This window comes from Zonotrichia albicollis, chromosome 2 (genome assembly GCF_047830755.1).
Source record: "Zonotrichia albicollis isolate bZonAlb1 chromosome 2, bZonAlb1.hap1, whole genome shotgun sequence".
Taxonomy (NCBI): domain Eukaryota; kingdom Metazoa; phylum Chordata; class Aves; order Passeriformes; family Passerellidae; genus Zonotrichia; species Zonotrichia albicollis.
The window spans coordinates 42,236,455-42,256,193 of record NC_133820.1 but is presented as its reverse complement, the minus strand read 5'-3'; the positions used below and the strand labels follow the sequence as shown (position 1 = coordinate 42,256,193).

General features: G+C 46.2%; 3 protein-coding genes across 6 annotated transcripts in view; 2 read left to right on the top strand and 1 right to left on the bottom strand.

The window, feature by feature from the left end:
- Window positions 1–959: 959 nt before the first annotated feature.
- Window positions 960–13,248, bottom strand: FOXM1 (forkhead box M1). Of its 3 annotated transcripts, none has more exons than XM_074534936.1 (9): window positions 11,870–13,248; window positions 9,458–10,054; window positions 7,648–7,796; window positions 7,215–7,430; window positions 6,680–6,808; window positions 6,047–6,091; window positions 5,033–5,099; window positions 4,428–4,609; window positions 964–3,184 (listed from the first exon to the last, which is right to left on the bottom strand). In XM_074534936.1, the coding sequence occupies exons 2-9, from the start codon at window positions 10,005–10,007 to the stop codon at window positions 2,132–2,134; spliced, it is 2,391 nt and encodes a 796-aa protein (XP_074391037.1). In that variant the 5' UTR covers window positions 10,008–10,054; window positions 11,870–13,248; the 3' UTR covers window positions 964–2,131. The 3 variants fall into 3 exon arrangements, with proteins under 3 accessions (XP_074391038.1, XP_074391037.1, XP_026653514.2); XM_026797713.2 differs by having other exon boundaries at window positions 965–3,184; window positions 11,445–13,248; XM_074534937.1 differs by lacking the exons at window positions 4,428–4,609; window positions 5,033–5,099; window positions 6,047–6,091 and having other exon boundaries at window positions 960–3,184; window positions 11,445–13,248.
- On the top strand, window positions 11,632–16,312 carry RHNO1 (RAD9-HUS1-RAD1 interacting nuclear orphan 1). 2 transcript variants are annotated; one of them, XM_074534946.1, is made up of 3 exons: window positions 11,632–11,941; window positions 13,117–13,385; window positions 15,528–16,312. In XM_074534946.1, exons 2-3 carry the CDS (start codon window positions 13,218–13,220, stop codon window positions 16,164–16,166), a joined length of 807 nt encoding a protein of 268 aa, XP_074391047.1. In that variant the 5' UTR covers window positions 11,632–11,941; window positions 13,117–13,217; the 3' UTR covers window positions 16,167–16,312. The 2 variants fall into 2 exon arrangements, with proteins under 2 accessions (XP_074391047.1, XP_005494609.2); XM_005494552.4 differs by lacking the exon at window positions 11,632–11,941 and having other exon boundaries at window positions 13,101–13,385.
- Window positions 16,313–16,471: 159 nt separating this feature from the next.
- Window positions 16,472–19,739, top strand: part of TULP3 (TUB like protein 3) — a 32,880-nt gene continuing 29,612 nt past the window's right edge. Inside the window, exon 1 of the mRNA XM_005494543.4 lies at window positions 16,472–16,663. Coding sequence (XP_005494600.2) covers window positions 16,623–16,663 — 41 coding nt within the window. The 5' untranslated portion in view covers window positions 16,472–16,622. The remainder of the gene's footprint in view (window positions 16,664–19,739) is intronic.

The following is a 19,739-nucleotide window of genomic DNA, read 5'->3' as shown; positions in this document are numbered from 1 at the left end:
AAAGCATCCAGGCAGAATATCAGGCAAACATAAATGGAGAGAAATAGTCATGTTTTGTGATTAAGTCCTCACCAACACTTCTTTGGCCAAAACACTGGGACATCTCTTCTGGGAGCAAGAGGCAGAATTGCTTATTGTAATTTTTTCCATTGTTCCCTCCATCGTTTTTTATATGGTTGGCCTTGAGCAGTGCTCTCACTGAAACACATAACAAGAAGGGAAACAAAACTTTGGTAATATTATGTTCAAAATAAAATGTGAGGGGGCCATCAGAGTACCTCAGCTGACAGGGACAGCAGGGGAGCACCTGCCTGGAATTGACACCATGGACAAGAAAATTTCAGTATTTGCTGGAGACATGATCTTAGTTAGCTGGCTGTCAGCTGTCAGTTATGTGCACACATCCTCTCAGGAGCAAGAAGCGAGATGAAAGGGAGAGAGGATGCCTTGGGAGAGCCAAGCAGAGTGTTAACAGCTGTGTAACATGTACGAGTAGAAAGTGTGCGAAACCAGGCCCCGTCTGCAGCCTTGTAACCCCAGAAGAACTGAAATTATAACCATTAAACCAAAGTTTGGAAACATTTTATGAGGGCAAATAACCTCTAACAAGTACACAGGAGCACTATGGTTCTGAAAACCACACACATCTAAAACTGGCTTTACGTTTATAGGGGAAGGTAGAAATACTTTCAAGAAATATTTGTTTTGCGTTTAGAAGATAAAGAGATTAGTCTGCTGGTGCTGTTGTGATGTTTGTATGCTTCTCACTCAGTCAGGATTTACCCATAAGCAGCAGGAAAAAGTGTGTTTTATGAAGCAGTGGGTTAACTAAATCCAACGTGCTTTGGCCAACAAGGCCTGAAAACATCCAAATGGTCACTCACTCAGTGATCACAAAACACAGACATGAGATAAGAAGGGGTTGCTCGTGCCATGGGCCAATCCCAGCAGGCTGCTAGGGGTGGTACAGATAACACTCAGCTGCATTCACACAGAAGCTTTATTGAGTATTTGGATACAGGAGTCACCATTTGTCTGCAAGCAGAAGGATCAGATCTTTGCCATGGCAATTTCTTCCATGACTTAAGTTCTAGAGAACGAGGAGTTGTTCTATTGCACCAAGCAATACATACCTTGTGTTTCCAGAAGTGATTTTTTAGTGGAAATATCAGCATTCCCTTGATATTTAAAGGGAATATAATATATTTTATATTCCCTTTTATATTTTGAACTGCTGACTGTAATGAGGGCAGCTTTAACCATTCAATAGAGGTCCATCTTACTGCAGTGTCTCTACCTAGTCCTCTAGGTATGTAATAGACCTCTGGAATCAGAAGAGCTATATGGCTTGATCCATGCCCTTCTCCATTCCAGCCTGGGAAAAGGAATCCAAACCAAGATTTTATGCTGCAATCCAGATAACCTGTTTCAGTTTGACTTGGGTCACATATAAACAGTTTTTCAGATCTTTGTCCCAGCCAGCTTTAGGACAACCTAGACCAATGTGTTTTTGAAGTTAAAAAAAAATAAAAATAATTGGGCTTTCAGCAAGGGTAGAAGAATATAAGAGATGTGAACATATGGACAACACACTCTAGGTCAAACCCTTACCAGGCCAAATATTCCCATAACCCTACAATAATAAAATTATTATTCTTATTATAATTAAGGGCTAAATAAAGGAATGTACAGTATTTACAGCCATTGAAACTAGACAGAAGATACTAAGTAATAGGGGATACAAAGTAAAGGGATATTAGGACAGAGCTAGGAGGAGGTTCCCGGGCTCTTTCCTATTGTACTATTGTTTCCTCTGATACCTTGAATAGCAAACGCCATTCAGGGCCTACCTAGATGTTCTCATGATAAGAATCCCTGGAGAGAGGCTATCTCTAGCACAAAGCTAGAGAAATTCTATCATCTTGTTCCACTCAAAGTCTACAGCATCTTGAAAGCAAGCCCATAGCAGCTGATGGGACTGTTTCCCAGCTTAGCAGGAGTCAGTGCTCTCTGCTCCCATGGATGTGGGAACTAGTCCAAAGCAGTTGTCTTGGATTACATGAATGAATCTCAGAAGAGTGGAGTTCTTTCTCTAACATCAGAACAAGTCAAATTCAATCCTCAGGCCAGTTCACTTCAGTTCAGGTATGAGCTGAGACCAACTAATATCTGTTCCTAAATTTTCATCCTCAAGACCAGGAAAGCTGATATCCAGAAGGATTTTGCTGAGGCTGTCATTCATGGTGTCCAGGATAAGGCCCTCCATGAGTGACCTGTTTTCAGTGAAGCCAGAGGCTGTCAGTTCAACAGAGGATTGCTTGGAAGTGTCACGAATAAATGCTGGAGAGCTTGTGAGGGGCACAAGGACCATGTCACCGGATTCTGTACTGAGCAGTTCTCGAGGAGAATCAAAGAGAGGGTTTTTAAGGGGTGTGCTATTAAAACCCAGCAAGTCCTGGTTGTCCTGGAGGGGTGTGAATGGCAACTGAAGGGTTTTCACTGGACTGAAGTCCAGCTCATGACTTCCTTTGGCTAAGGAAGCAGACTTCCAGGGATCAAGGACCTCTAGTGAAGGGGTGGTAGTGGCTGAGACTTTGCTGGGAGTGGAAGAAACAGGCAATTTGCCGAAGATGTCTTTGACAGGCGTTTTAAAGGCCCCCTCTTCTCCCTGTGAGCAGCTGAGCTGTGATATGTTCTCAAGGGGCTGGTTTTCCTGGGAGAAGGGACACTCTGCCCCTAACCGGAAAGGGTCCAAGCCGCTGCTTTCTGGCAGAACAAGGACAGGCTCTTCTGAACAAGGCAGTGCTAGGCGTTGCTTCCTTCTGGACCTGCCCGCTTCCCGCCTTTCCCTCCTCTTTATAACCAAAGAGTCAGAAACTGCCTTGAGTGGGGACTTGAGTGCGGTGAACTGTTTCCTCTCCTTTGTGGATGAGTCTGGGAAGAACAAGCTTGGCTCTTCCTTGACTGTTACAGTTGAGGCAAATGGGGACAGCCAGGGATCCAGCTGAGAGCCTTCTTCCTCCTTCACACAGGCACCCTCTGGGAAAGAAGACAATTCCTCACCGGGCTGGGAGCTGTTCTCCTGTATGGAGTGGGTTGGGGAGAATAAACCTGCATCACATTGAGCTTCCTCCTTGACAGCAGCTGGGCGCAAACAGGGAGAGTCTTCTGCAGACAGTGACATCTACAGTGAAACACAGGTGACATGCAGTCAGTGAGCAAGGATCTCAGCTACCCAAAAATCCAAATAACAGTGGAAAGAAAAGAAAAAGACTGGCATTTAAGGTCAGCAGAGAGGGTAAGAGGAATATATTCAGGAAGCAGTAATTATAACAGGCTGAGATTGATCTCTGTGAAGTTGATAGAAAGAAGCCTAAGGATCACATGGGAAGGATTCTATCTAGCTAAGTGACAAAGTCATACCCTTCAGAGAACTCCTGCTCTGAGGAACTTCTGGGAGTATAGGCAGAAGGAGAGCTGAATATTTCTGGAAAAATATTACCCCTTTGATTTCTTCTTACATTATCTAAATGGGAATAACAAAATGAATGAGGACAGCTTTCCCAGAAACCAAGGAGAAGGAAGAGAAAAAAAATGAGGTTATCAAAAGAAAAAGAGCACAGGAGAAAGATAAATCATAGCTGGAGAGAACACAAAGCAGCAGGCATACAAAGGAAAATAGGATTATGGTTAGACAGGATGGAAGAAGCTAAAGCTTTACAATGTCTAAGCATTCAAGAGCAGTCAGTGAATGCCAAGAAAAAGATCTGTTTAATAGCTGTTTTTCCTGAGCCCAGAATAACTGTCAACTCCACAGAATTAGCAAACAGCAGATACGGAAATCCTCTGGGAAGAGACTCCATGAAATATATACCCATTCAGAAGCTCCTCATTGTTACTTGTCTATAGAGCTATCAAAAATATGAATGTTTTAGGATCAGAACAAAGCCATTCCTCCCATTCTTCTTTCTTCACATCCCAGCAGTAAAGAAAAATTGTCTTGACCAAGCCATAGATCCCCTTCCTCTAGTGAATTAATTGTCTTGACCAAGCCATAGAGCCCCTTCCTCTAGTGAATTAGAGAAACATCCTTGGAGCAAATAAACTACCAGGTAGTAGTCAGCCTAGAGACAGTAAAGGATAGCAAGGATTATCACTAGTTAGTTCCTTGATAGGAGCTTGGAGTTTTTGAGCACCTAAGTAAAGGTGCACAAAGGAACCATATGAAGAAAAGGTTCATTGAAGGCAAGAGATATAAAAAAAATTAAGCAAAAAATCCAAACAAACTCACCCCTTCTTAAAAAAAAAACTCCCCACACCTTCCTTAGCCCCCTGCTCGCACCCCTTATAAAAAAAAGAAAAAAAAAACAGGAAAAAAAACCCCACAATAACCCCCCTGAAAACTCCTTGGAAAGCAAGAGACCAACCTTTGGAGTAATGCACACACGCTTATTGCTCTGCAAAGTCTCTGAGCTGTTAAGGGATGCTCCCTGTGCCATGGACAGAGGAACCTTCACAGAAGGCTGCAAGACAAGAGGCTGACTCAAAGGAAACTGGATTGGAACCAGGTAGGAGTTGACACGAGGAAGCAAAGGCTTCATCTTTCGGCCTGGAAGGAAAAAGAAGGGACTCACTTTTGCCTGTTTTCCACTGCTACCTCTTGAAACCCAGGCACCTTACGGAGAGTCCTTCTAGACATCCCAAAAGGAACATTTGATCAGATCACTTGCCTTCTCTGCTAATTTTAAGGACACAAATACTAAGCCAGAAGCCTCATGGATAAGAAAATAACCTTTCATGCAGATCCTACCCCTTAAGTTTGGGCTCTCATCCCAACTGAGTGCCCAATGCCCACCATCTCATCCCTTCAGACACAACACCACTGTTTTCTATTTCAAACCTGGATGTAAGGAGCATAAAAGCTGGCAAACAGGGATAACACACTCCACTTGTATTCCTAAAGAAATCTGGGGAAATGCCCCAGATTTATTGAATTGATTCTCTTTGGCCCTAAACTGCTGGGGACACTTACGTGAATTCTGGGGTTCAGTTTTGCTTCCCATGTTCTTCAGAGGATCTGGAAGACGATTCTTTTGTTGCTGCAGTCATTATGAGATAAGTAAGGAGAAGGAGAAAAGAGAGAGATTAAAAGATCCACATTTATTCTGCTGCCTCACTGAGAACTGTGAAACCAGAGCTCTGTGCTAGACTAATGCAAAGAGAGCAGCTGTTAGCACCCAGCACTCAGGCTGGCTCTAGGTCTGTGCCACTTGCCGGTTTGCAGCCATGCCATCCCAAAGCCAGCTGCCCACCAAAAGCTGTGCAGGGAAAGAGACAACATGACAGAGCTGCTCCAGCTGCAGACTCTACTGCAGAAGTGAGCTGGTTTTGGCACCCTCAGTGCCCGAGGAACAATTAATAGGATGGCTTTATTGTATACTGGATGTCCATACAAACCATAGACCAGATAGGTGCTCAAATGGAATAGCAGAGGCAACAATGGGATCAGAATTCTGAGCAGATGGAAAGAAGGCCAAGGTTGTAGCTGTGACAGAAAAGTGTTTGACTGGATGTTTACAAATTCTTCACTGTTAAAACAGCTGAATGAGAGAGCAACAGCAAACAGGTTCTTCCTTGCAAGAGTCATTCACAGTGCAGTGGATTCCAAAATGAAAAAGGAGCACAGAGATCCTATTCTCTCTGGATTTGAGCTCCAGAACATATTGGAACTGTTGCCATGGAGATGATTTTACCAGAAACCTGTTTGGGTTTGTTCTCTGAAGCCTACTGATGTCCATTGCAGCCTACTTCAGCAGTAGACTTCCAAGATGCTCAAAGCTGTCCAGCTTTACCAGCTCGAGAGACTGTACCACCTGAAGGCAGTCAAACATTGGCTAGACCCCTGTCCCCACAAAGGGCAAGCATGGAGCTGTGTGAGTGGATGCAGCAGTGACCCAGTCCCCTCCCCAGGCCTGTTGTCCCTTCCTTCAGTGACTGGCAAGAAGAGAATGGAAGATCAAGCCCCGAGCCAGATGGTAATTCTTACTGATTCAGAGTACTCAGGCGATGTTGGTGACCCCAAGTCCAGCGGCTGGTGGCAGAAGGCATTGAGCAGGAAAAAAATTTAAGATGAAGTTATCAACCAAAGAGGGAGACAAATGGGACATTTTAAACTTGTACAATCTGAGCAAACAAATGTTAATTCTACCCACCCACTGCAGAAAATACAAGAGTCTAAACACACCTATACTAGTCTCCAAAGCTCTATTTCCCTAACAAAATCTTCCTAAAATATCTATTTGGGCTAGGACAAGTCCATCCTATGACTAACTTATCAAACAGCATAGGAACACCTGGTTGGCCTCAGCAGAAATCTTCTCATTAGCAATTTAAATCAGGCCCACGCTAAGAATTTGAACGACCTGACTATTATATTTGGCACAGCACATGAAGAATAAACACATCTAAGAGAAGCTCCAGATCAAAAGCACAGCCACAGCACCTTTTCTTTCAAATGCAGAGCTTGTCTATTTGTTAAGTGAAGTGACTGAATCCAGCTTCTACAAAGAGGCTGATGTCAAAGCAGCTTGACCTTACAGTTAAAATAAGGTGCATCAGGCTATTGCGGCATTTAGAAACTGGATAGCCTGTCCTATTTTCTTTGCATGAGGCAACTCACCTTAAATACCTGGTCCAATGTTAGGCAGCGGTTTGCATCAGGGTGAATAGTCCAGAAGGAGATTTTACCATTAGCAGATGTCTCACGGACAAACATATCATGAAGGGACAGGTTGTGTCGGATGGAATTCTGTGGAGAAAGGAGAGAGGGGGAGGTTGAAAAGCAGTAGTTTTGTTATCAGCACAGCAAGGCCTACCTCAAACCTCTCAGCAGAGGGATTACATTCCAAAGTGCAGACAACACCAAACTTTCACGTTCACAGCGTACCCAGCCAACCCCGTCTTCAGTCTCTTATTCTATGTACTCTTGAGATCCCTATTCTCACTCCAGTGATCAAATATCCCATCATCTTGTTTAAGTAGCATGAGGCAAGAGATACAAGAAGTGGTACAGTGAACATCTGGAGTGAGAGTGTATTTGGGGTGGAATGTTTAAATGAGCTTCCATCTTGCTTTGCAGGCTGGGGGACAACTTTTTATTTTGATCCAGAAGGCATGTAACATCACCCACAGCAACTTGAGGGCCTGCTTGTTACCTTCCAACCTGGCTTAGCTACATGTTTAAAATAAGGGAAATGATCCTCAATCCAGGTATAGATGTCCTTCAGGGTCATGCGCTTCTTCTCCGTGCTGTTGATGGCAAACTGGATCATGGCCATGTAGGAGTAAGGAGGTCGTTCTGACACCGAATCCTGCCATGAGGAGGACTCAGCAGCAGTAGGAACAGCAGCAGCAGCAGCTTCCTCTTCAGTCTGAAAGACAGAAAGGGTGATACATGAATGTTCATGAAGCTGACAAGAAGGCCCATGGAACATCCCTGGATCCTCTGGATTCTGCTATTCATATCAGTAAAGGTCAAACTCAGGTTACTTAGAAATAGCAATGCTTAATTCTTGCAAGTATTCTGATCCACATAGATTACTGCCTTATCAAAAGTTTTAGCACATGCTCTCGTATTCTCCTACTTACCTTGACTCTTTCCCGCAGAGGCATCTGATTCTCTTTCTCTGTGTCCTCCTTCACAGAAGAGGGATTTAGCCCATCGGATCTCATCTTCCCCAGCCACTGGATGTTGGTGAGGCTGTTGTCCAACACGGAGCTCATTGTCTCGCCACTGCCTGTTGGGATAACAAGCCCACGTAACAATCACACAATAATTTAGGTGAAAAGAGTCCTCCAAGACCATCAAGTACAACCTGTGACCAAACACCACCTTATCAACAAGACCGTGACACTGACTGCAGCATCCAGTTGTTTCTTGAACACCTCTAGGGATGGTGACTCCAAACCTCCCCGGACAGTCTGTTCCAATGCTTGACAACCCTTTTAGGGAAGAAATTCTTCAGGATGTCCAATGTGAACTTTCCTTGGCACAGTTTAAGGCTTTGCCCTTTTGTCCTGTCATTTGTTGTCTAGGAGAAGAAGGCAACCCCCACTGCTCTACAGCCTCCTTTCAGGCAGTGGTAGAGGATGATAAGGCTCCCCCTGAGCCTCCCTTTCTCCAGGCTGAACACCCCCAGCACCCTCAGCTCTTCCTCATCAGACTTGTGTTGCAGACTCTTCACCAGCTCTGTTGTCCTTCTCTGGACAGCCTCCAGCACCTCAATGTCTTTCCTGACATGAGTGACCCAAAACTGAAAACAGAACTCAAGGTGTGGCCTCACCAGTGCCAAGCACAGGGGGACAATCTCTGCCCTGGTCCTGCTGGACACACCATTGCTGGTACAGGCCAGGTGCCATTGGCCTTCTTGGCCACCTGTGCACAGCTGGCTCATGTGCAGCTGCTGCTGACCAGCACTCCCAGGCCTTTTCCTGATGAGCAGTTTTCCAGACACTCTTCCCCCAGCTTGTAGCACTGCCTGGGGTTGTTGCAATGCAACTGCAGGACCTGGTACCTGGTCTTATTGAATGTCATGCAATTGGCCTTGACCCATGGATCCAGCTGGTCCAGATCCCTCTGCAGATCCCTCCTGCCCTCCAGCAGATCCACACTCCCACCCAGCTCAGTGTCATCTGTGAATTTACTGAGGATGCCCTTGATCCCCTGATCCAGATCATTGATATCCAGAGTGAACAGGACTGGCCCCAGCCCTGAGCCCTGGGGAACCCCACCAGAGACTGGTCACCAGCCGGCTGCAGCACCGTTCAGCACCACTCTCTGGGCCCAGACATCCAGCCAGTTTTAACCCAGTGAAGAGTGAACCTGACCAAGCCAGGGGCTGCCAGCTTTTCCAGAATAATGGGGTGGGAGACAGTGCCAAAGGCTTTACTCAAGCCCAGGTAGGCTACAGCTTGTCATAACCCTGCTTTCCCACAAGTAACTCAGCTACTCCTTCATCTCAGCTGTCAAAAAGAAGGCACCAGTCACACTGCTAAAAGATGGCATTGCAACTCTAATATTGTGGAAGGAATTCACCTTGAATTCCTAATTATTCATAGATGACCAATTTCTGAAAAGAGCTACAGCCTAAAGAACACTTAAACCAGACTATTGTCAACCAAAACAGGGCAATGTTGATCTAGTACTTCAAGAAATAGACAGCACAAAACTGAAGTCAGAAGCTCAGATGTCTCCCACCAAAAAAATATGTCCACTGTAATCCTTCAGATTTCACTACGTATGCAAAGCTATGTAGATTATTAAAATCCAATCCACAGATATTTTGTAATTAACAAAATATTAATAATTACTGCAAACCAAGATGCAAGTGGTGCACTCCTTGGCCCATTTCACATCTCTTTGTCTGCCAAGACAAGAAAAAAGGTAAAGGCTACATACTGTTGGTCTCCTGCTCCTGTCCAGCCACAGGATCAACTCCTGAATGCCAGAGCGCTGTACTGCCTGCAAGACCAGGTGTCTGTGCAGCATTCTTCTCTCTTTCTTGGCTAACTGCAGCCTTGATGGCTGCACTGGCTTTCTTCTCTGATGGGAGGTGCTGCGATGGTGCTGGACCAGCTGAGTGGGATGTGCCCCCACTGCTGATGAGAATGAACTTGTTGGGTCCATTGTTGCCACACTCTTTTCCTTTTGCTGTCAATGCCTCTATGATGCTCTGGATATCAGCATTTGTAGGGATGGCCACCACCTGGGTGTTGGGCATTGTAGGGTGGTCAATTATCTTTATTCCTGCTGGGAATTTCTGCAGGCCACAGTCCTTTTTATCTCTGGGTTGTCTGCTGTGTTGGTCTTCCTGTCTGTGCTCCTGCTTAGGAGCCTTTTCATCCTGACCTCTGTTCTCATCTCTCGCTGAAGTACTGGATTCATCGTTCTGTGGGAGGGTCAGTTTTCGTCTTTTGAGAATTAAGGGCCTGCGAGGGCTGGTCCTCATTATTGGTCTATACTGTCACTCTCCATTGAAAGGGAGAGGAACAAATCCTGCAAAACAAAAGGTACAACATAAAGGCTGCAGCAAATCATCTCAAGACCTCCCACAGAGCACACATTCTCAGCAGTTGCTACAAAGCTAGAAACACAAAAGGGAAATTGAAATTGAAAGGCTGACAAGGCTACTAAGAAATCATACCTCCCTAACCCACACCTTGTGTAAGCAGGATGGGAGAGAGATCTGCAGAGTAGATAACTTGCATCACAAAGTACATTATAATGAGCAAAGTGTGTATGTGCTTTACAGAAAAACTTAGCTATAATGTGACCAGCATCAGCCAGCAAGCTGGAGGCGAGGTAGAATATAGAAATAGCAGGGCTGATTCTTACAGTTGATTGCTCTAACAGCAGATTACACAACCTGTGTGAAAAGGGTATTTACAGATGGTTTAAGACCTGGGAAGCAGAGATTACCCTGAACACTACAAAGGCACACAATAAATGCAGCAGAGGTAAGGTGCTTTAAGCTAGACACCAAGTAAATGTACTTCTAATTCCTTTCATAGATTTGTTAAGATTTGACATAAAGTCATCATTGGGCAGCATACAATTTTGATGTCAAACTGCTGGACAAGAGGTGGTTTAGACTATAAAGCAGGAAGCAGAGGAAATAAAATTCAGATACTGCTTCCAGGGTAACATGCTGTGAGAATACTACAAATAATGCCATCAGGAATTCGGTACAGTCTGTGCTTTTCTGCAAACAATACCTGAACAATATGCAAATTGTACTTATTGCTTATCATTAGAGATGGCAAGCAGAATAGAAACAAATAACAAGAAAAAAGAGGCCTTTTGCATTGGTAGATTCAACGAGGTCAGCAGGTAAACGAGCAAATTCTCAGTACGAATGCCCCACATTGATACAAAGCAGAGTGCAGCAGATAACAAGCTGAGCTGATGCCCTATGCACAGGGAGCAGCCAGCCCGGCGATCATTCCACGCGGGTTCTGGCAGCCGGCACAAGCATGGCCCTCTGCGATCTGCTCCACCCCCTTAAGGAGAGGCAGCGTCGAAGGAAGAGCCCTGCGCCAGCTCCCCCAGGCTGCGTTCCCGAGAGCAGGAACAGGAGCGCGTCACTTCCCAGGGAGGCCCCGATCTGCTACCCCCGCACGGGCCCGGGAGCACCGCTGTGTGCGCCCTGCCCGAGGAAGCACGGAGGGCAGCGCCAAAGCGCTCCCGGCTCCTCCTTCCCCCGCTCCAGCCCCTGCGCTGCCGCCCCGGCCAGCGGGTTCACCTGCTCCCGCGGGGCCTGCCGCCCCGGCCGAGCCCAGGCCCTGCCCTCTCCCGCCCGCGCGGTGACCTTAGCGCGGCCCGCCGAGGGGTGCCGACCCTTGCCAGGCTCCCTGGAGGATGGCGGCGGGCTGCGGTCGGGACTCACCAGCTGCCGGGCCGGGGCAGGGCCGATGCAGGGCTGTGGCAGCGACCCCGGCGCTCCCGGCGCGGCCCCGGTTTGAATTTGGCGCCCGGCGCAGCGCTGGCCCTGTCACGTGCCGGCCTGCGCCAGTGAGCGGCGGCGGGGGCGGGGCCGGGCGGGTCGGGCCAATCGGCGCGCAGTGGGCGGGACCGCGGCGGGCCGGGCCAATCGGCGGCGGCGGCGGGGGATACGGATGTGCGGGCGGGACAGAGCCCGGGCTGCCGCGATCGCGTTGTTCAGCTCGGCCCTGTCCCGGGCCGGCCGCTCCGGACCCGGCTGGGCAGTGCCGGCAGCTTCCTTCAACCATGCTGCCCGCGGCTGGGAGCCCCGCCGTGCGCCCGGGCCGCCGGCAGCGTGCTGACTCCTGGTGAAGAGCTGCGGGGTGTTACCGTTTAACGAGTGTGTCACGGCTGCAGCGGGCTGGCGGGGCCCGCAGCACTCCCGGAGCACGCCGCACTTCGGTAAGCGGTCAGGCTGTTGCAGTCTCATACATCGCTCAGGAAATGTTATCAAGTTTCTTTGTGCGTGCTGATCTATGATAAGTCAGGCTGGGTGAGTACGAGCCAGCTGTGGCCAAGAAGGCTGGGGTCACCTGGCCTGTGTCAGCAATAGCGTGGCGGCAGGACCGGGCAGGGATCGTTCCTCTCTCCTCCGCACTGCTGGGGCACTCACCGTGCCGTGTCCAGCTCCGGGCCCCTCACTTCAGGAAGGACATTCAGTTGCTGGAGTGGGTCCTGAGAAGGACAGCAGAGCTGGTCTGGAGCACAAGTCCCATGAGGAGCAGCTGGGCGTGTTCAGCCTGGAGAAGAGGAGGCTCAGGGGCACCTTATTGCTCTCTACAGCTGCCTGAGAGGAGGCTGTGGCCAGGTGGGGATTGGCCTTGTCTCCCAGGCACCCAGTGATGGAACAAGAGGAAATCGTCCTAAGCTGCACCAGGGGAAGCTTAAGTTGGGCATTAGGAAGAAGTTCTTCACAGGAAAGGTGATTAGACATTGGAATGGGCTCCCCAGGGAGGTGGAGCCACTGTCCCTGAAGTGTAGCAGGTAGTGCCATGGTCTAGTTGCCATGGTGGCGTCTGGCTAAAGATGGATTTGATGATCTGAGAGGTCTTTCAACCTAATTGATTCTGTGATGTGTTTTCCAACAGAAAATGAAATACAATGTTACTTCAGTTCAAACTTATTCATTAGGCAAAGCAAACAAATCATGCAAGATCTGTAGAATACAGGAGGGAGATGTCAACTCTGTTTTGTAAAAAAGAAAAAAAACAAACTTAGTCTCTTGAAGTTAAAATGTACAGATAGTTAGCAACCAGAAAGGGAAAGAGTTCTGATTATCTTAGCCCTTGGCATTACAAGCAAGATTGAATTGAAAAAATGAAAATAAGTTTTTTTGGGTTTTCCTTTTCATAGCTGATTTGACATGGCTGGATCAGTAGGTCATCTGCTCCCATTCCTGCACTGCATTTCTAAATCCACCTGAAAATTGACAAAAGGTTCAAGAACTACTGTTGGGAACAAGTCTGCCTTGAGATGTGTACACTGTGCTGTTGCATAAATGTTTTGCTTTTGTTATAAACTGTATCTGAGGTTTCCAAACAAGTCTTTCTTCAAATCCATTTATTTGCCTTCTACAGATTCAAGAGTACTTTAGCATCTCCTCGGGGTGCTTCCTTCTTTCTTCAATTGGCTCCAACAAGCATCATGAGGTTTCTAAGCAGTTTTACCACACCTTTTGATGCCTCCAAAGAAGAAGTGTACCCACAAGGCCAGGAAGGCAGAGCTGGTTTTCCTTGAGCAGCCAAGGGCAGGGCCCATCCATTGCTATGAAGCTCCACTGCATTTGGCTGAGAATCCCAGACGTGTGCCTACAAAACGTGTGGACCTGAACACCTCTGCTGCCTGGGTTGGTATAAATTATCTTTCCTCCTGCATCCCACAGCAGCAGTTTTCCAGTTGCTCCTGTATGTCTTAACAGAAAGTTATCTGTTCTGGATCTGGAAAATTATTAGCCCAGACCTGAATTCCCTCTATCAGTCTAAAGCATAAATAAGTGCTTGAGTTGCTTTACATTCCAAGAATAAGCACTAAGGTCTTGGTTAGTTGAAGACATAAACTTATGCAGTGTTTACTGATTAATGAGTATTTGTTTTCTAGAAAAATTATTCCCATCAGGAAAACACTGTTTTCCTAGGCAACCAAAAACTCTGCACGAAATGAACATTAGGGGAGATTTTTCTTATCGGCTTGCTGTTTGAAATAACTGCTGAACTCTAAATGTTACATGTTAAAGTACTGGGTGTATTGTTTAAATCTGACACTGCTAACTTTAGAGAACATAGGTTTTCACTTCAGAATCATTTGTTCTAACCTGCCCTCTTTCCATTTCTGTGTTTTGAGTAGTTTCTCTCCATACCAATCTTCTGATGGGTTCATTATCTTGGGACTGTTTGCCATGTCCTAAAATACTCCTTGTATCATGTAATGTAAAGATTTATTTTTTTAAAGCAAACAGCTGCAGCAAAGACAGACTGTTCCTATGCAACAGTAGTCATCACCTAGGGGAGCTCTCTTTAAACATTACTGCTGCTTGGCTCTGCTCTTCACAAAGCAGGTCAGGAAGTGTGGTTTCAGACCTGCATGAAACATTCCTTTGTATTTTTGTGATGCCTTAATCTTGAAGTAGGACATCTTCAATTTTTTCCTCTTTAAATTTTTTTTTCTATCTGCTTGAGGCAGTTAGCTCTTCAGTTTGTGAATCACTAAGTAAAATAACTGCTGTGAATAAGCATTCATTTTGTTTGGAAGAGGTGGAAACATCCACTCTGGTTGCTCTTTGATTCCTAAAATACAAGTATTCTGAAATTTGTTTGAAGCTATTGGTACTGAAACTGTTAAATATTTCTCAGTTTGGAAAATGTGGTAGGTTTGTAACTTCTGGAAGCATCCTCTGCAGAGTGTCTGTCAAATTGTTTCAATGGAAACTGATTTTCTGCTCCTCTCTTTCTGGCATTATTTAAGTTTTTCATACCTTTTCCACTGCTAGGTTCCTGCACAGGTAAAACCTACCCTACATGTTCACTGAAGCCAGGAGGACATATCCTTAAAATCAGGGACTATGTTAAGTATGTGTCAGTATACAATTACTACAGAATCATTTCTGTTTTCCTGCACAATGGCTTTGGATTCAAACAGTTCAGCTGCACATCAGACAATCACCATCCTTAGTTAAATTGCACTCAGTGTTTTTAGGAACTATGCAGTGACTCAGGAATGCTGAAGGAGATCTGTAGTTACAGGAGCAAGAACTCAGTTTGGTGTGCTCTTGGGAAAGGCAAACTGGAACCTGAAACAGAGTCTGACTTTTTTGTTAACAACCAGGAATTCAAAGGACACTGTAATAAAAGGATTTCCAGGGTTTGAGTCCAGAATCATTCAAAGAAATATAGACTGTTGAGCTTGGACCATCTTTTCTATAGGAAGCTGATTGTAGAAGTGGATTTTGGGTGATCTGTTACTCCACAATACAGCAGTTAAGTCTGTTTTGAAACAGATGCTTGGGGGGAAGATTTTGAACATCGTATTAACACAATCTAAGGGGATTGAGCTAAGTGGGCATTCTTCAGTCATTTTGTGTTGCTCTCCCTGTTCAGCCTCTACTTCTCTGGGAAGGCTGAGGATTTAGTTCTTTAAATCTATTTGAGTTATGCTAAGACACAGAAACAAAAAGGATCCATTCTGAACTTTCTTAAATCTGCAGGGTTTACAGGAGAAGACATCACTTAGACTTCTTTTAACACCCAGATCTTGAGTTCTTTGTGAGCTGCCAGTGATCAACTCACTTGCACCCCAATGACTTTCCACAGAACAGTGGCAGAACATATTGTTGAAGTTCAGAGGCATCTCATGCATAGCAGCTTTGTTAGTGATTCATTTGCTTTGCTGCAGAACAGATTATTCAATGAACACACTGGAAAAAGGTGGGGAAGTAGAATTGCCTGTAGGAAAGGGTTGGGGTTTTATCTTATTATTATGTCTTTCCCTTCAGGTGTGCCCACAATTTGACACAACTAAGCCACTGGTGTTGAAAGCACACCAGAAGAAGCATCGTGGTCCTCAGAAGTCCTATAATCAGGATGCCAACCACAGCTCATTTCATGCACGAGGAGTTGCAGCCTGCAGATTTCCTCCTTTAACTTTTGAGAATCCAAAAGGACATGCGGTCCCTCCGTTGGATGATCCAAATTGCTTGAGGAAGAATGCACAGTGCTCTCCCAACCAGCCTAAGAAAGGGACAGCAGCAAATGCCAACATCCAGGTGAAGAGTCTAGAGAACTGTGGAGGGCCTGCTCCCCAGCCCGTGGAGCAAGAAGTCCCTAGTCCATCAGATGCAGAGGCTGCACAGGTTCCTTCCCCAAGGAATGGGAGATGCAGCAACACTCTATCACCAAGTAGTCACGCCTGGCACCCAGAAGAAGCGTTGCCACTTGGTACTGAGCCCTGTGGGAGAGGGGAGGCGGCAGCAGTACTGGTTGCAGATACTCCCGAGCACGAGTATGGAATGAAGGTCACCTGGAGGCGGCGGCCGCACATAATGAAGTACCTGCGGGAGCAAGGGAAGCTGAGCGCTGCGGACATCCTGGTCAAGGCAAACATGGAGCTCCCGAGGGGACAGCCCCACACCTGACCTGGCGGAAGCAGCGACTCGCTGCGTGCAAGGACACGCCCGGACAGATGATGGCCCTCAGGGGGCTAAGAGGGGACCTGATTTCAGCCCGGCCCGGTACTGCGCCTGGCAGCGCCTCCGACAAACGCCGGGGCGGGCGCGGGGAGGGTCTTGGCGACGGAAGGGGGTTGGGGGGGGGTCATTTGGGGCGGTCTTCCCTAGGGACGTGTGTTCGGCAAGGGCTCGGTGCCGCACGCCGTTCCCGCCGGGACCGTTCCCCGCTCGCGGCGGAGGCGGCGGGCGCCTCCCGCACGGAGCCACGGGGGCGGCCCTTGCGTTCCGCCGCGCGTGCGCGCCGCCGCGGCCAATCGGCGGGCGGCGTGCTCGCTGCCCCGGCCAATGGCGGCGCGCCTCAGTGCCGCGCGCCGTTGCTAAGGGCAGCGGCGGGCGGGGGCGCATAGCAACGGCGGGGCCGCGATGGACGGAGCGGGGGGAGCCGGCGGGCCCGCCGCCCACAGGTGAGCGGGGCTGGGGCGGCGGCGTCCCGGGGCCCAACAGGCCTGGGCGGGGGCTGCCTCTCGTGGTAGCAGCGCCCGGGGCCGGGCTGAGCGGCCGCAGCGGGGCCCGGGCGGGCGGAGCCGCAGGGCAGCGGCCACGCGGGCCGGCACTGCCCCGTTAACACCCGCGTCCCGCTGGCGGGCGGCAGCCGTGCCGCTGTTTTATGTGCGGGTGTGTTTTATCTGCTTCACTCTAAAACGTTCGTGTGCATCGTCTGAATACTTGTAGATTAAACCGGTTTCGTGGTGTCTCGGTGCACTCGTGGTTTCTGGGCGCTGCTGTGAAGCGTTTTCGCGGTGTTCTTAAGCCCCTCTGCTCCTCCTAAGGAAGCTCTCTGGGTGTTTGGTATCACTCTGGTTGTGCCTTTGCAAGGAAAAAAGGAGGAATAACTGAAACGAACTCAACTGATGTAACAGGAACAACAGCTGTGAACTATGGAGAAGCGGTTTTGGAAAGATTTTATGGTTGGGGCACTTAAAATCGAAATTATTTGAAATGTGAGTGTACTGGCAAGCAGAGAAAACAGGTTTTGGCAGAATTGGTGTCATTGCTAAAAAAACAGGAAAATCTATCTTTGTGCCTCTGTTTGGATAGGAAAAAGTAAAGCAAGTAAAGAGAGAAACCTAAACTTTGGGTGGTGAGATGATAATGAACACAGTGTAGAAGAGAAACAGTATTTTTTATTACATACATTGTTACATTTGGTAATTTAAGGGGGATGAAAAGCAACAGTGGAGTTAGAAAGCCTCCTGTAACTGCTTAGATCCACCAAACATGCTATGAAACATTAGATTACTTTTTATGCATGCTTGAAAGGCCTCATGTTGTCTAGCAGTTCTGGAAACAATTTTTTAGGAAATGGTGTCCAGATACATGTAAATTTCCCTGCACAATAGATGTTTAGGTTTGACAGAGTTGACGCTACAGGAAATAATTCTGCTGTTCTGATAACAGTTCTATTGGCATGATTTCTTTCTGCTAAGGAACTTGTCTCATGTGCTTTTATGGGTGCCCCCCCGAAACAGGCTAACAATAATGGCAGTTCATGGGGTAGCTGCTTCCCTCCCATCCCAGTTTATTGAAGAAACATTCATTTCTTTAGCTTTCTTAGTCCCCACGGTTAAGGTAAGAAAACTAGAATACATGAACTTAAAGTACATAGTTTTAAAATAGATCTGTAAGGCTTGTTATTTTTAGAGGTGTTTATTTTTCTGGAGCGTTCGTCAGCATTGGAATAAATTTGAGGAAGACAAATGTCTGTATTCTTAGGAAAGCTCTTCTTTTTATGAGAAAAAAATAGTAAAATTATCCAGAAGTTGTTAATCTGGTTACTAGAATTCTTGTTTGGTAAAATAATTGTCAGTTGTCCAAACAGTGGATTTTATGGAAAAGGTAAGTGTGATACATAATAATACTTCATGGCAATGAAGATACTACAGGTAAAGTTGAACAAAGCTGTACCTGAGAACTGCTGGCAACATTTTTTTTTTTGCCATTTTTTCCCCCAGGGGTGGAATGCCTTTACTGTTGAGCAATGTAAAAAATACACATGAAGATATGGGAAGTATTTTATCTGATGGACAGAGTAGAACATTGCCAGTCAAAAATTAATGCATATGGTTTTGTAAGTGTGCTGTGGGATACATGATGATGGATAGACAGTAGAGATCTTGGATTTTGGCCATCTACAGGCTGTCACTTGCAAATACTGTGTTGTGTTAGACTTTCTTCCACTGGAACTGGAATTACTCAACTTCATTTTAAAGTTAGGCTTTCAGGTAAACATGGCACAACTGTCTTAATGCTTTAGAAAATGATAAGCTCAATATTGCTGTTTCATGCTCTTGGTAAGTGCTGACCTTCTCTCTTGCTTGGGAAAGTCCTTTTGGGGACTTACCATGAAATTATTAGTGTAAAAACATTCGGGTAAAAGCAATTCTAATTTATTGTAAGCTTTTAAAATATTGTGAAGGAAATTTGTTTCTTATGGTAGTAAGTGTTTTAGAATCTTGCAGACCAATGGACTTTGCCCTTTTGCACACTAATCACACAGTGTACAGGAATACTTAGAGCTTCCCACATGCTGCATTCCAAATATCCTTCAGCTTCTGACTTGCAGATGTCATGTAAGAGGAACAGAATTTTCAAGGGGCAAAAATCTTGACTGAGTCTGCAGAGACTAAAAAGCTGGATGTCAGCCACAGCAGTCCTGCCCTCATTTGGATGCTTCCTTGGGGTCCAGCCATGCATCAGTTAGTGGCTTTCAGTTTGTGAACTCTGGGATATTACCTCAGTGTTTCCCAAAGTTAATGAAGAAAAACAGCCTGTTGCCAATAAGCCCAATTTTCAGAACATTAGGAGCTCACAGATTAAGAGAAGTTGAAGACTTCAAAAGTTGTCTGGCCAAAAGCCCTTTCCACATTTTAACACTTGGGTGTAGTTGAGGTTGTCAGGAATCTCTGTGCCTGCTGGACTTGAGTATTTTGTATAAATGCACCATAATTTTGAGGAGAAAAAAGGCAAAATACTTTGCTAATTATTTTTGCTGTACTTGTAAACCAGAGAAGACAGGTAAGTTTAAAATTCCTTTTAAAAGCTTCTCAGCATCTCTGTTAGTCTTTAGGTATCTTTATTTAGCCACCAATGACCTTAAAATTAACAAGCAACTTTTGTTAAATTTCAGGACTTGGAATTCTGTAAATCTTATCCTTAGATGAACGAGAATTGGCTTAATATTCTGTTTGCTTCACCTTTTCCAGCTCTAAACATTATAATGAAGAAATCTGTCTGAAGTGAGACAAACCTGTAAATATTTTATGAGTGTGGTTGATACGTACTCCTTGAAGTTCAGATTCAGCTGAAAAGAAAACCTTTGCAATTTGAGGCTGCTGCTGTTAATGTGAATGAAGGAGTCACCTCATTTCTTGTGATGCAGACAGCAGTGGCAAGAGAGGAAAGGCAACAATGTGTGACTAAAATTTCGGAATACAATTTGAGACTCACTTAGTAACAGCAATTGCAAAGATGTATCCTGAA